This window comes from Onychostoma macrolepis, chromosome 07, assembly GCF_012432095.1.
Source record: "Onychostoma macrolepis isolate SWU-2019 chromosome 07, ASM1243209v1, whole genome shotgun sequence".
Taxonomy (NCBI): domain Eukaryota; kingdom Metazoa; phylum Chordata; class Actinopteri; order Cypriniformes; family Cyprinidae; genus Onychostoma; species Onychostoma macrolepis.
Window position 1 is genome coordinate 47,599,931 of NC_081161.1, and position 13,972 is coordinate 47,613,902.

General features: G+C 42.2%; 1 protein-coding gene across 1 annotated transcript; it reads right to left on the reverse strand.

Annotated features, from left to right (window-relative positions):
* Positions 1–129: 129 nt before the first annotated feature.
* LOC131543757 (E3 ubiquitin-protein ligase TRIM39-like) lies at positions 130–13,299 on the reverse strand. The gene is made up of 6 exons (XM_058781508.1): positions 12,947–13,299; positions 12,144–12,437; positions 1,679–1,717; positions 1,337–1,442; positions 1,199–1,240; positions 130–1,083 (listed from the first exon to the last, which is right to left on the reverse strand). Exons 2-6 carry the CDS (start codon positions 12,324–12,326, stop codon positions 488–490), a joined length of 966 nt encoding a protein of 321 aa, XP_058637491.1. The 5' UTR covers positions 12,327–12,437; positions 12,947–13,299; the 3' UTR covers positions 130–487.
* Positions 13,300–13,972: the final 673 nt, after the last annotated feature.

A 13,972-nucleotide genomic window follows, 5' to 3' on the forward strand; every position in this document is an offset into this window, starting at 1 on the left:
AATTACTGATAAAAACTACTTAATTACTGTAACGTGAGTATTTGTAATTCGTTACTTCCTCCCCTGGGAACATCACAGGAAATTTGTCATTAAAGCTGCCAACATTTGTAATACACATCATGGCCAAGTTTAATGATCGATTAGTACACAGGTTAGAGTAGAAACTAAAGTGTTTGAGATCTCAGATGATCAGATGAAGGCCGGAACAGAGCAAATGAAGAATCAGTGCCACTCAGTATTTTCCTCATTCAGTAGAATTTGTTAAATTTAACAGACCTCTATTCTATTAGTGTAATTTTACTAAGACTAAGAACTAAGACATTCCCCATACATATTTACAGCCATTTGTCTCTGCGTTTTATGGCGTTTCTATTCTCTTTCAGTCATCATGGTTGTGTTTCCTCTCTAAAAAAACTCTTTTGTGTAACGATGCTTTGCTCATGCAGAGCGTTGAAATGATTCCTTCTGGTTAAACTGTGTTGGTCAGTCAGGCGTCTGAGCTGTTGTTACTCAGGAAAGGCTGAATGGACTCTGCAGCTGATTCTACAGGTTCTGGACAATCCAGGATTGTAAGTGGACTCTCATCACCCACACCAGGATTGAACAGAGGAACGACTGATCCAGAGAATCTGCTGCTGATGGTCAGGAGATGTTTTCTCTCTGTGACGTTGTAAAATGACAGCTGACCGTCATCATAATCTAACAGAACTCCCAGTCGCTCAGGTCTCGGGGTCAGTGAGAGTATAATTGATTGGTCAGTGTTGCTGTAAAAGCCATGAGGACCGTCTGAACACAAGAACCAGAAACCAGCTGATGCAGTTACAGCAGATCTGTGTTTTGAAGCAGAACTTCCTTCTTTCACCACACCAATTAACCAGTAGTGTTTGGGAGGTGTATTGTCTCGTGTCAGATCCACCTCCCAATAGTGACGACCAGAAGTGAATCTTTGGGCTCCAAATGCACATAATTCATATGGAAATCCCTCTCCAGTGTGATTATATTCTGGACCGTCCCTCATGGTTTTACAGTCCTTACAAACCTTCAGATCTGGATGTAAACGCTCACGGTCAATACTGATCTCAACTGTGAGGAAAAATACATTAGAAACAACTATTAACTTGTGTGCGAGTTGATGTTTACACATATATGCATATGTAACTGAGACGATATAATATATGCTTAAATAAATGAGCCAAACCTGCATGTTGCCTCAATTCTTTTATAGTCATATCTTCCTCAACTAAAATGAAAAGAAACCATTTTTGAGAAAGACAACTACAGTTATAATTGGGAACATAGAATGAGCATAAATAGTTCATGCAATAATTTCACTTACCGATTTGATTCACATTGCGTTCTAGTAGACGTCTATAAAAAATGGTGTTTGTAATAGTTTGTAAATTAAACAGTGAGGTCCAAAAATCTGATACCAAATTGGAAATCTGGAATGCAAAAAAATCTGTACTTGGAAATGAATAATTTAGAAATAAATAAATAAAAATAAATGATACAAAACAATGATTTTGACTGACGTTCTCAAGACTCCTGAACCTCACTGCATTGTGATATAAAAGTGAACCAGGCGACAATGCTAATTAATTTTTAATGTATTTGTGGATATTAACAATTACTGGTTCACTTCAGCAAATACAGTTGCAAGAACTTCTTCTCCAAATACCTTTGTTTTCCAGTTTCTCCATAGTTCCCTCCTCACAATCTAAAATGACAGAAAATATTATTGGAGGGGTTAATTAACAATCTGCTTCCATGAATGTTGCCATGAATGTTTAACAAACTATCCATTGAGTTCTAATTTCCTAGGCTCAGGGTCAAAGGTCATTTCTGAGGATGCCATTACACATTAAGGGAGCCCAGCTCATTTGTGTAAAAGTACTGGAAAAAATGTGAAGACAATTTACGCTATTAGTCTTGTTTTCTGACCATTATTTTACAGTTTTTTTTAACACATTGAAACACCACTTCTGAAAAGTGGTACAAGAAAAACTGCTTACTTTTGTAATTTATACTGGGATAATTCTGGGGTGGCAAGGAGATCCGCCCCTGCTTTCCAGCTCAGATTGGTTTGAAACAACATGTATCTTAATAAAGTAAGTCATGTGTTACTATGAGTTCTATGTCTAACCACCCTATTTTATCCATTTGCATCGTTGATTATATACAAAACATCAATTACTTTAAAACTATTTATTGATTCTCTTTCTGAGAAGAGCCTTCCATGGACCTGATGAATCTGAGAAACAAAAAAATTATAGATCAGTTACAGCAATTTAAGGTTGAAAAATAATTTAAAAAAAAAAGAAAAGTTGGTTGACATAAAAATGCCATTTGCAAACCATTTTGCATTTGAAACAAGATAATCCAAGAGAAATATAAAGGATGTGATTTTTTTTTTTTTTGATTGCATGGTGAAACATCTCTCTATAACAGGGTTGAAAAATAAGAGGGACTGATGATGTCAAAGAAAACTGTCAGGAACAATAAGACTAAGAACAAGAACTATTAAAAAAATATATTAATTTATTATAAAATATGCTTTATAACTAATTATATTTGCTCAAAATTTAAATTAAAGAAACCTCAAGTTAAGGTCACAGGAAAAAAAACCCGAGTGTTGGAAACTATCACAGGGCTGAAGTTCAAGCAAGCTTGATCACTTTGTATGTGATAACATCTTGGTTACTGAAGTATCCTTGGTTCCATGAGATATCGGAAATGAGCATTGCATCAGTTTTAGCCGATGGTATTCGAAAACAACTTTCCCTCCTAAAATTCTGAAGCCTGATTAAATCACGTCTTCTGTGCTGCACAGACAAATGACATTTCGGCTCACCAAAACGTGTCGGGCCACCTGTCTATATAAGCCAAAACTTAATGCAATGCAACGCAATCCAATAGTGCCATGCTAAAAGCGCAGAATGGAAACTGTCCTACGAGCTCCACCTTAGGGTAAGTTAAGAGCCCTAATAGGTAGCATAGGATAATATCAGAGTGAACATCTTGCACAACTTACAATACAATACAATAATCCCACAACAGCTCATCTACAAACTAAACCTGCTGGGCATTAACACCTCCCTCTGTAATTGGATCCTGGACTTTTTAACTGCAAGACCTCAGTCAGTCCGTATCGGCCGCAACACCTCGAGCACTACCACACTGAACACAGGTGCCCCACAAGGCTGTGTGCTCAGCCCGCTGCTCTTCACGCTGCTGACCCACGACTGCACTGTCCAGCTTGGATCAAGTTTGCTGATGACACAACAGTGGTAGGCCTCATCAGCAACAACGATGAAACGCACTACAGAGAGGAAGTGGCACAGCTGGCTGAATGGTGTGGTGCTAACAACCTGTCCCTCAATGTGGGTAAGACAAAAGAGGTTGTGATGGACTTCAGGAGAAACTCTGTTGACCACCCCCCACTGACCATCGACGGCTCAACCGTGGAGAGAGTCGGTAGCACTAAATTCCTGGGGGTGCACATCACAAAGGATCTCACCTGGACCACCAACATCACGTCACTCAACAAGAAGGGACAACAGCGCCTCTACTTTCTCCGTCGGCTGAAAAGGGCAAGTCTCCCTCCACCCATCCTCACCACTTTCTACAGGGGCACCATTGAGAGTGTGCTGACCAGCTGCATCACTGTCTGGTATGGGAACTGCAGTGCTGCTGACCGTAAGACCCTACAACGGACAGTGAACACTGCCGCAAAGATCATCGGTGCCCCTCTCCCTCCATCCCGGACATTTTTCTTGCACGATGCTCCAGCAAGGCCTCCAGCATCGTGAAGGACCCCACCCACCCCTCCCACAACCTCTTCCAGCTCCTGCCATCAGGAAAAAGGTACCGGAGTATCAAAGCTCGTTCTGTCAGATTGCTCAACAGCTTCTTTCCCCAGGCTGTGAGAGCTCTTAACTCCAATCTCCCTGTCCCCGCTCTGAAACCATGAACACCTCAGCCCCCCAACTCATAAATAACTATTGACAAATTTCTCCTAAGTGCAATTCTGGATGTGCTACACACAGGTGAGTGGGCTATACAAACCACCTGTAGTAACGCACTCGTCCCACTATATGCACACTAGACACTTTCTATAAACACTCCCTGCAACAAAGACTCAATAAGATAATATATGTTTACTTGAATATTGCACTACAAAATAATGTTTACTGGAGCATTGCACTACTAACTCTTTTGCACTATGCGCTGCTTCCCACAAAATCTCTCTTCTGAACAATTTAATGTAAAAAATATATATTTCCTGCACAATTTCATGTACAAATATCTCTTTAGCACTATTTCATGTACAGTATTTATGTAAAGTTCTTGTACAGTCTCAGTTTGTGTATGTGTAGTCAACTAGGTATAGTAGTTATAGTATATGTATAGTCAGATGGTTAAACTGTTGTATAGCCCTATTGTGTTTATTTATTTATTTATTTTTTTATTTTTTTTATTTTTATTTTTTCCCTATATTTGCATTGCTGTATGTGTATCTCATGTCTAACTAGTATGTAGCACCGTGGTCCTGCGAGACACAACATTTCGTTCCACTATATGTCCACACATGTAGCAGAATGACAGTAAAGCTCAACTTGAAACTTGAAACTCTGAGGTCAAGGCTGTTTAGACAGACAAGGCCAGTGCCTGAAGGGCAATGAGGTCCAAGTCATAAAACCTGGCTGCTGAACAGACGTCGCCAGTGGATACTCTGGGTTGGGGGTGCCAAACCGTTTCCTTCGCCTTCCTTAGGGGAATTGGCCAGGGGGGTGCTGACAGTAGCTGTGCCATCTCATACTGCTTTTATACTGGGGCTGATGCCAAAGATGGAACCGGTGCTTGGCCAAGAGTGGCACTCATTCAGAACCGGCTCACGTTTCCACTGGCAGGGAGCAAAACCCTCTACATCACAACCTGTGACCGAAATCGCTTGTTATCTCTTGCGGAAGAAGAGCGTTGATCTCTTCTGCTGACCACTGCTGAACTGAATATTTAAAGGGGTGGTTGATTGCGATTTTACTTTTTTAACGTTAGTGTGTAATGTTGCTGTTTGAGCATAAACAATATCTGCAGAGTTACAAAGCTGGAAATATGTGACACAGATAATACAAAACCATACAAATAAAGTATTTCTTTATGTAAGTCAGGGGTATTCAATTAAAGTTCCAAGAGGTGTGGCCTCTATATTCTCCAAGCAGAGGTCTGGATAAAAAAATTAAAATAAATAATAATACATTTTTTACATTTAGATCCATGCAAGGCCATGTGACAGAATAAAATACAGGTTTTTTTTACTACAGTTTTGTTTAGACAAAAATTTTAATATTTTAGTTAAAAGCATTATCTAAAAACAACTTAGCTACAATAATCAAAACATTCTCATCTTGAGCAAAAAAGAAATAACTAGCAGTTTCAAAGTTTAAGTTCTATCATAGCCATCTAACAACAATTTTCCCAATTATAATTAGGCTACATGATTATTTTGAAATGTTCTTAGCCAACAGATTAATAATGCTAAATCACATCTGATAGACAGTAAGAAAAATAACTACATTTGCAGCATTTTCTGCTGTGTTTTAGTGAAAGTAATATATAATTTTTCTGCTCACAGTTTTCTGTTGTTAAAATAACTGTCATCGCAGCTCTTAAACTCCGTGCCGGCGTGCGTCTGGAGAGAGAGAGAAAGCGCACAGACGCTGAAAGGGCTTGAATAAAACGCGTTTGGCTTTAAATAAAAATACTAGAGGATATAGGCTATAGATAAGATATTTACTATAAACGACCCCGAGCGCTTGTTATGTGATCCACTCCGCTGTTTTGACGCGCTGCTCACTTAAAATGGTGCTGCTGTTACGGCTCGCGGTCCAGATGGATTCCGGGGTGCGGATGCGGTCCGCCTTTTGAATAGGCTATCAGTTATATAAGTATTTAAGTATAAAAGACTTGAGTTGCTTTTAAAATGTTCACGAGTCCTTTTCCTCGAGTCGAGTCAAGTCTGGAGTCATTTCAGGTCAAGTCTGAAGTCTATAAAAATGTGACTCGAGTCCGAGTCACTAACTCGAGTGCCCATCTCTGGATCAGTGTATGACATCAAACTTCTGCGAGAACTATTCAAAAGAATAAAGAGTTGTCTGCTCTCCAATTGCTCTCGCAGTACTTTGATTTCATATGCCAATCGGTCTGCGCAGTGCCAAAGCATCTTGAACAATCCTACTGCCTCCTTTTAAACTGCGGTCTGTAGTCTAAGCTCCGCCTACTGACGTCATAGGTTCCCTTGTTCGAGACCAGCAAGGTTTCAGGGCTGGTTCGGAACCAGTATCTGAGCAATGGCCCAGGATTTTTTTGAGTGGAAACGCACGGCCCGGTTCCCAATTGGGCTACAGCTCCGGTACCAGCCCCGGTGGAAAAGCGGTATCAGGGAACCACGACTTGTTCCACCAGAGTGGGGGCACTAGAAGGACTGAGCAGCTGTCCTCACTGACTCATCTGATGACTTGAGGGAGCAGAGGAATCGAGGGAAAGGCATACAGGCACAAACTGGGCCACTTGTGGGCTAGGGCATCCCTTTTCCTTTGAGAAAAGTATTGGGCAGAAAGAGTTGTCTTCTGAGGTGAAGAGGTCAACCTCTGCCCTCCCAAAGACATTCCAGATCATTTTAACCAATTGGGGGTAGAATCTCCTTTCCCTTGGAGACACATCACCCCAGGACAGCATGTCTGCTCATTGGTTCAGCCTGCCCGGCACGTGCACTGCCTTCGATGAATGCAGGTTGTGCTGTGCCCACATGAGGAGGCGCCTCACCAGCTTGTACAGAACCTTCGACCCGAGTCCGTCTTGATGATTTATGTAGGCTACCACTGTCACTGTCCAAAGTAACCAAGACATGGTGCCCCTTCAGGTCTGTCAGGAAGGTTCTGAGAGCCAAAAAAGGCAGTTGATGTGCCAGTGCTGCACCAGCAGCCAAACGCCCAAGTTGTCACGGTTCATGGGCTCACGGTCTTATCCTCGCTCTGTTTGTGTGTGGGTGTGTCTGATTGAAGCTGATTCGCTCCAGCTGCGGATCATTATCAGCGCTAGTGTTGTCATGGTACCAAAATTTCAGTATTCGGTACCGATACCAGTGAAAATCCACGGTTCTCGGTACCAATTTCGGTACCACATGCTAATTAAAAAAAACACTATTTTTAATAATGAAGTCAAACAAAAATAAAATTTACAAAAATCAATACCATTCTTTATACTTATTTAAATTGTGTTTGAAGTTTTTCCTCAAGTAATAAAAGTATGAAAAATGTAAAGTTTCACCCAAATTTAATTTGTCTTTTAATTAATGAAATTTAAACACATTTTTTTTTTTTTGGTAAATAAAGGGGATTTACTATTAAAATTAAAATATGGAAGAAATATTGTGTGATTATTTCTTTAAAAATAAATATAATTTTTTTTCAACAGTAGTAATAGTATCACATACATTCTACTAAATAATAGTAATATATTTCTGGAACAATGTCTTTAAGATAAACTTTTATTTTGACGGGTTGCCGTGAATACCTTTATATTTCTGTGTGTAGCTATATGATATGACGCTGGTTTTACTCAAATGAAACGGTAAAATGCTCGTGAAGTGACTCTCAGAGCAGTTCTGTAGATGTTGTTTATGTATTTATGTCCTCATTGAGACGGCAGATGCTGAAATCACCGCGAGCATCACGCGCACTTCAGTGTGTGTAGTTAAAAAAAAAACAAAAAAAAGCGCGTCTCTGCCATTCATTCATTCACACAGAGACTCGCAGAACATGCAGAATTCATATCTGAATCGACTTTTGCGGCTTAATATTTACAGATACCAATCCATGTCGCGATTTGATTTAAGTGTAATGACCTACTTTTGATTAATTCATCCAAACTTTGACAAATTCCGTGACATTCCGTGCTAAACTATAAATTCCGTTTTTATAACTGGATTCCGAGATTCCGTCCGCGTTTTCTGCATCGCGGAAATCATAGGTCCGTACGCATCAAGAACCAGGTTGACCGGTTACTCGGTACCACCGGTACTTAAAAAAACCTGGTACCGTGACGTTTTCATTTTTTTAGTACCGACTTGGTCCCGAAGTACCGGGTCTTTTGACAACACTAATCAGCGCTATCTGAGACCTGTTCACGTTGTCCTTTGTTGTCAGATCCTTGGATTGTCTGCCGTGCCCTAGTCAGTGGTTTTTGTCAGTTCCTGCTTCCTGATTCTTCATCTTCTGATTTCTCCGTCGTCTCCTGGTCTCCGTGTCTGGACTGGCTGCCCATTGCATCCCGGCGCTACCTCCCTGCTCACATGAAGCTCTAACTGTTTTCACTTTGTTTGAGCTTTATGTGATTCTCAATAAACTGCTCTTGTTTTCCCACACTTGAATCCTCCTGGCTTATTTCATGACACAAGTATTGCTCACTGCAGAGCCAAATGATATCCAGCTCCCCCACTCTGGATATAATGGGTGGAGTCCATCTCCACTTCTGTGGACCTAATAGGTGGAGTTATGTTTAGCAATAGGGTAAGAGATAGGGTTAGGGTGTCTAGCTCCACCCATTACATCCAGCGAGGGGGAGCTGAACGTCAAGCTCCACCCATTGGCTCTGCAGCGAGCAGCCTCTCCAAACGCCAGCCTACCCTTGCACAGAGCTCCCGAACCCATATTGAAAGGCCCAGCTTCCTCTGAAATGTATTGAGGGGGAGTGAGACCCCAACTTTGAACAATGCCACATGGCTACTGAATTTTCAAAGAGCATTAAAGCATGAGCCAAGCCTGCATTTGGGAAGAGTTGAGAACTACTCCCAGGAGGGATATTCACTCGCTGGGAGACAGTGAGCTCTTGGTTAAATTGATCTTGAGCTCCAACTAACCAAAACGAGCCAGTCATCAAAGTACTTCAGGATGCACACTTTCATATGTCTCCAAAGGGGAGAGGGTCGCATCCACGTGCTTTGCAAAAGTCTTCAGTGCCAGGGACAGTCTGAATGGAAGGACACACTGGGTTCCCGCTTGTTCTGTAAATATTTGTGTAAGTTGCTGCTAACATAGCAGGGACCCGACGTACATCACTGAGAGTAGTTGTCAGTTGTTTTTGGTTCACCTACAGCCGATGGAGGAGGGTTTGGGCCTGGCGTTGTGGCAGTGGTCAAAGAGCTCTCAAAGGAGAAGGAGGGAGAGCTCGGCCTGCAGTCTTTGGTGGTTGTGGGGCCCGCCATTTTTTAGTTGATATCTGGGGGTTTGCAGCGAAAGAGTGGGAGAGTTTGGTCCCAGCATACACCAGTTCCTCCATTTTCTGTAAGAAGCTTAGAAGTGGAGATGCTGAAGAGAGGGATAGTGTGTCTGGTGAGATGGGCTCTGGCTCTGGTGTTTCCGGTGGCTGTGATATGTTGTCCTGTTTTTCAGAAAGTCGTCCTTGGGTCTTGGAGCTGATGCAGTATGTCACAATCTGTTTGTGATGAGCTCTGTGGGCAGGGCTCAGCCGGGATAGTTTCCATGAGCAGAGTTTGTTTTGGCTGCGTGGTGTTATCAATGTCCTTTTGGGATGTGTCAACCACATGATGATTGATATGAAGTCCTGTGGTCACTCATATTCTGTCCAGGCCATTCAGGCCGAGTGGATTGGCACACACTACTGAAGGATGACGGAGGGAGAAATAGATATTGTCCTTTAGCACTGTTTATTTGGGTGGAGGCCATCCAGTTTAAACAGTTGTCTATGGCCCCAGAAAAGATTGAAGTTGTCGATGAAGTTGACTCCTTTTATGCTGCAGGTTCTTTGTAGCCATGTATTCAGCCCAAGCAGCCGTGAAAACATGTTAGTTCCCCTTGCTGGGAGTGGTCCACTGATGAACGACTGAACTTCAAGTCTTTGAGTTCACTGAAATCCTCCTTAAGGAGTTCTGACTGCTCTTTCCGTATATCATTCTTCCCCACATGGATGATGATTCGATTTGCAGTCTTGTGCTTCATCAGAATGTTCCGAAGTTCCTTGTTCACTTGGTATAAACTGTTGAGATTCACAGGACTCACCGGCTGTATGCTGATGGGGTCTGTGATGATGATCTGCTGTGTGTTCCGCCTGTTTTGGATGTCCAGCAAGTAACTTTGTTTCAAGAACCACAATCCTTGGTAGAAGTCTGTGGCAGTTCATGCAGCAAGTAGATTCCACAAGAGGCATTTTCCTTCCCGTAAGAAAGTGAGTATTCCAGTCCCAAAAAGTCTTTAGTTTGGTGTTTGTGCCAAAACTGTGTTGTTTGAGCACTGTGCTGATCTGCTGAAATTAAAGTCTTAGAAAAATCTGAGAAAAGTACATAAACAGGGAGCAAAGCGCAGAGCAGTAAGCAAGAGTGTCCGAACAGTAGCGAAGCCAGAAGGGAAGCATCAGGCCACTCCTTTGAGCATAAAACTCAAGAACAGTCACTTATGAGAGATCTTTCAGATCCACAAACAAAAACCAATCCCCTGGGCAAACCTGCAAAAGGAATTGTTTCAGTGTCAACATCTTGAACGCTTTATCAGGGCATGGTTCAGATGTCTTACTTAGATGGAGGATGGGCCTGAAGCCATAATCTGGTTTTTGGAAAGAGGTTGTAGTGTCTGTAGCACTGTGAGCTGGAGGGACCGTCTTCACGGATTCCCTTGCCAGCATTCTCTACTTCATTATTGACACACTGTTTTCCTGTTGAACACTCCAAAGCTGCTTTCACACAATCTATTGTATAAATAAAGGTGACTAGACTTGACTTTGGAATGGAGAATGTGAGCATCGCTGCCCACATAGCCTCCAAAGCCCGAAACTTAACTGGTGGTTTGTAGGCAAACATGAAACTTATTGGAAGGAGGTCCAGCTGTAGTGGGACTTAGCCCTCTCCTCTTCACCCTTGATGCATCAGTATAGCTTCTGCGGCTCAGGGTCCAAAGTCAATTTTGGACAAAGATCCTGACGCTTGGGGAAGGAGTAGCACTTGGCGGTGCTGTCGGATCTCAGGCTGCACTTTGGGTTGAGGTCAAGCAGACGATGGTGCTGGCTTCATGGGCTGCATTGGTGGAACCCTCTGGCATTTGAAGAAGCTGCCAAGCTGGATCGCTTGGTTTGGAAGTAAAGCAGTAAAGCGCTTCTGAGCTGCAGAGAATCGCTCAGCAAAACTGTCTACCACAGAGACAAACAGACCAGTGGGGGAGACTAGGGAGTCGAGGAAGGGAGTCTTGTCTGCATCCTTGATCTCCAGCAGATTCAACCATAGGTGCTCAAGGACCACCAAGTTTTCCATTGTCTTTGTGGTGTGCACTCCCTGAAAAAGGCAGGATCCGGGCCAAACAGAGATGTGCATTGATAACCTCCTTGAAGGGGGAAGCTGATCGTACCAATTATGCTTTGCACCGTCAATGGAGGTGAAAGCGGTGGAGGCTGATGAGTGGATGCAGGCTCTCTGGCATCAGTTGGGGGCACCCTGGCAGGAAATATTTGTTGAGGTGGCTGCGGGCAGGCTCTTCTGGGGCCAGTCACTCCAGACCAAGCTCCTCAACAGCCTTGGTGAGGATGTGGATGAGCTCCCTGTCTAATCTGGTCCTGACCTCACGCAGGCTCCTTAGGCAGGAGGGAGGTGGAGTCCTCCTTAGAGCCCAACCACTCCTCCTCATCAGAAGCCACCAGTAACATGGTCTCATAGGCAAAACCCTCCTCGGACCCTCCAAATGAGACCAGGCCACTTGCACCTGAAGAGTGGCACTGATCATCACAGGAGAAGAGCACCAGGAAAACCTCTTGTTGTGGGTTGAGTGAGGCACACAGGACCTGGGCTGGCATGAGCTCACTCAGACCTGCCTGCTCAGCCCTTTATTTCTTCCTCTGAGGCTCTTGGGAGGAAAAGAACAGGAGACCACGAGGGGCGGGAATGCTCTCTTTAAAGAAAGCAATCTGTGAGCGGAGCAGTGAGAGAGCCTACTCTTGCAGTGAGAGCAACTTGTCTCAGTGAGCACGGCTTCTGTGTGGGCTTTCCTCATACAGGCCATGCACCCTGCATGCACAACCATATTAATAAGGGAAATAAAATATCCTGGCATGAGGATGAAGTATAAATGAAAATGTTCTCTAACCTGAAGAGACAATGGCCTGTACATCAATCCTACTTTCTTGTAACTCTCCAGTTCTGATGGACATTGAACATGAGACCAGTTGAGTGTCTGAGAGAGAGATGGCTGTCCAGCTGTGGACAGAGAACATCTCGTCTGCTCCACGACTGTGAGACATTCCTCCAGGACGGAGAACCCTTCCATCATCTGATGTCCACGTGACGCTGGGCTCTGGATACCAACCGCTGGACCTGCAGCTGATGTTCACACGTCCATCATCAAGAGGCTATGGAACAAGGACAAGAGTGGATCCTAAAGCTGGAGGAAAGAAAGATGTTCAGATCCTCTACAGACACAAAAACAACATACAGCAAGTATATTGTTTAACACTGTCTGTTCTGATTTTTTAATGTCTCTCCAGAGTCTTGAAGCAGTTGAACATGTACATTCTGTCATTATTTATTCATCCTCCAGTAAAACAGTGAGATTTCTTCTCATCAATCGAACAGAAACAAAGATTATTTCGATTTATTTATTATATCATCATCAGTATCGGCCATCAAAAATCTGTACTGTTTGGCCACTACAAAAAACACCATTATCACATCAGTAGTCCATATGCCTTAAATGTAACTCAAAGATGTTTACACCAGGTTTAATGGCATGATGTTGATCAGTCTGTTTCTCACATAAAGCAATCATACTACATGGAGTAATATTTCAGCAGTCCTCAATGATAGTCCTCATTATGCAAAAGAGCACATGAAGGAGATAATTTTAATGTTTGGCTGAACTATTGCTTTAATGAGGTGTAGATGCTTGCTTACCTGTGATTTTGAGAACCACCTCTTCTCTGCTATATGAACTTTCTCCACTCACATAACAGTGAAATGAATTTTCATCCTGAAGTGTGAGTTTCTCCAGCCGTAGAGAGACGTCTCCATCCTTTAGTCCACCAGACTGATATGACCGCAGGGACAAAGAGGTTCGGTTCCTGTATGATTCCTCCTGGATGTCCTGGATCTTCCCATGATTATAGAGGAGAATGGGGTTGCTGAACTGATCCTGACGGTACCAGCGGCTCTCCAGAGCTTCAGCGTTCTCAGGAGGAGAGATCCAGCAGGGCAGAATCACTGAGGATCCCACATGAGCCACTACAGGATCACCAGGAACCACTACAGTGAACGACTCTGAGACAGAAAATCAAATGTACTATGCATTAATTAAATATACACATTGAATTAAATACACTATGTATTAGTCTTTAATAATGTATATATATTTTTAATATATTTAAAGTGTGTTCACATTTACTGTTGTTCAAGCAACAGTTCACAAGCAAAATTCAGTCATTTTAATGGGAGATCTGAAATTTCGATCCAAAATTCAACTATTGCTGAAGCCAAAGCTATCTCTACTGTAGCTAAGCTGAATAAAAAGAAACGTGAAGACAGTAAACACATGATTGCGACAAAATGGTTTATGTGTGTTTTTCAAGTCATCTCCAGATAATAAAAAAGCATCTGATTCTGAATAATGTAGTGCTAACTGACATTGCCTAGTATCTATTGCCAAGTGTAATAAATGCTATAAAATATATCTTCTGCCTTATTCTGTGATAAAAATGGGAAAGAAATGTAGTATATAAACAAATCATAAAATTGTCATTAGGAAAATATAAGAAAAAAAAAAAATTAGCCTAATAGTTATTGTCCAGCAGTGTATTTAATTTATCAACCAATTAAAAGCAAGAGGTAATAATAAATAAATAATAATAATAATACTCACAAAACCTGCCAATTAGACAGAACAGTTATTTTATTTTCCCCCTCACTTCTGAAATGATTGAGAAT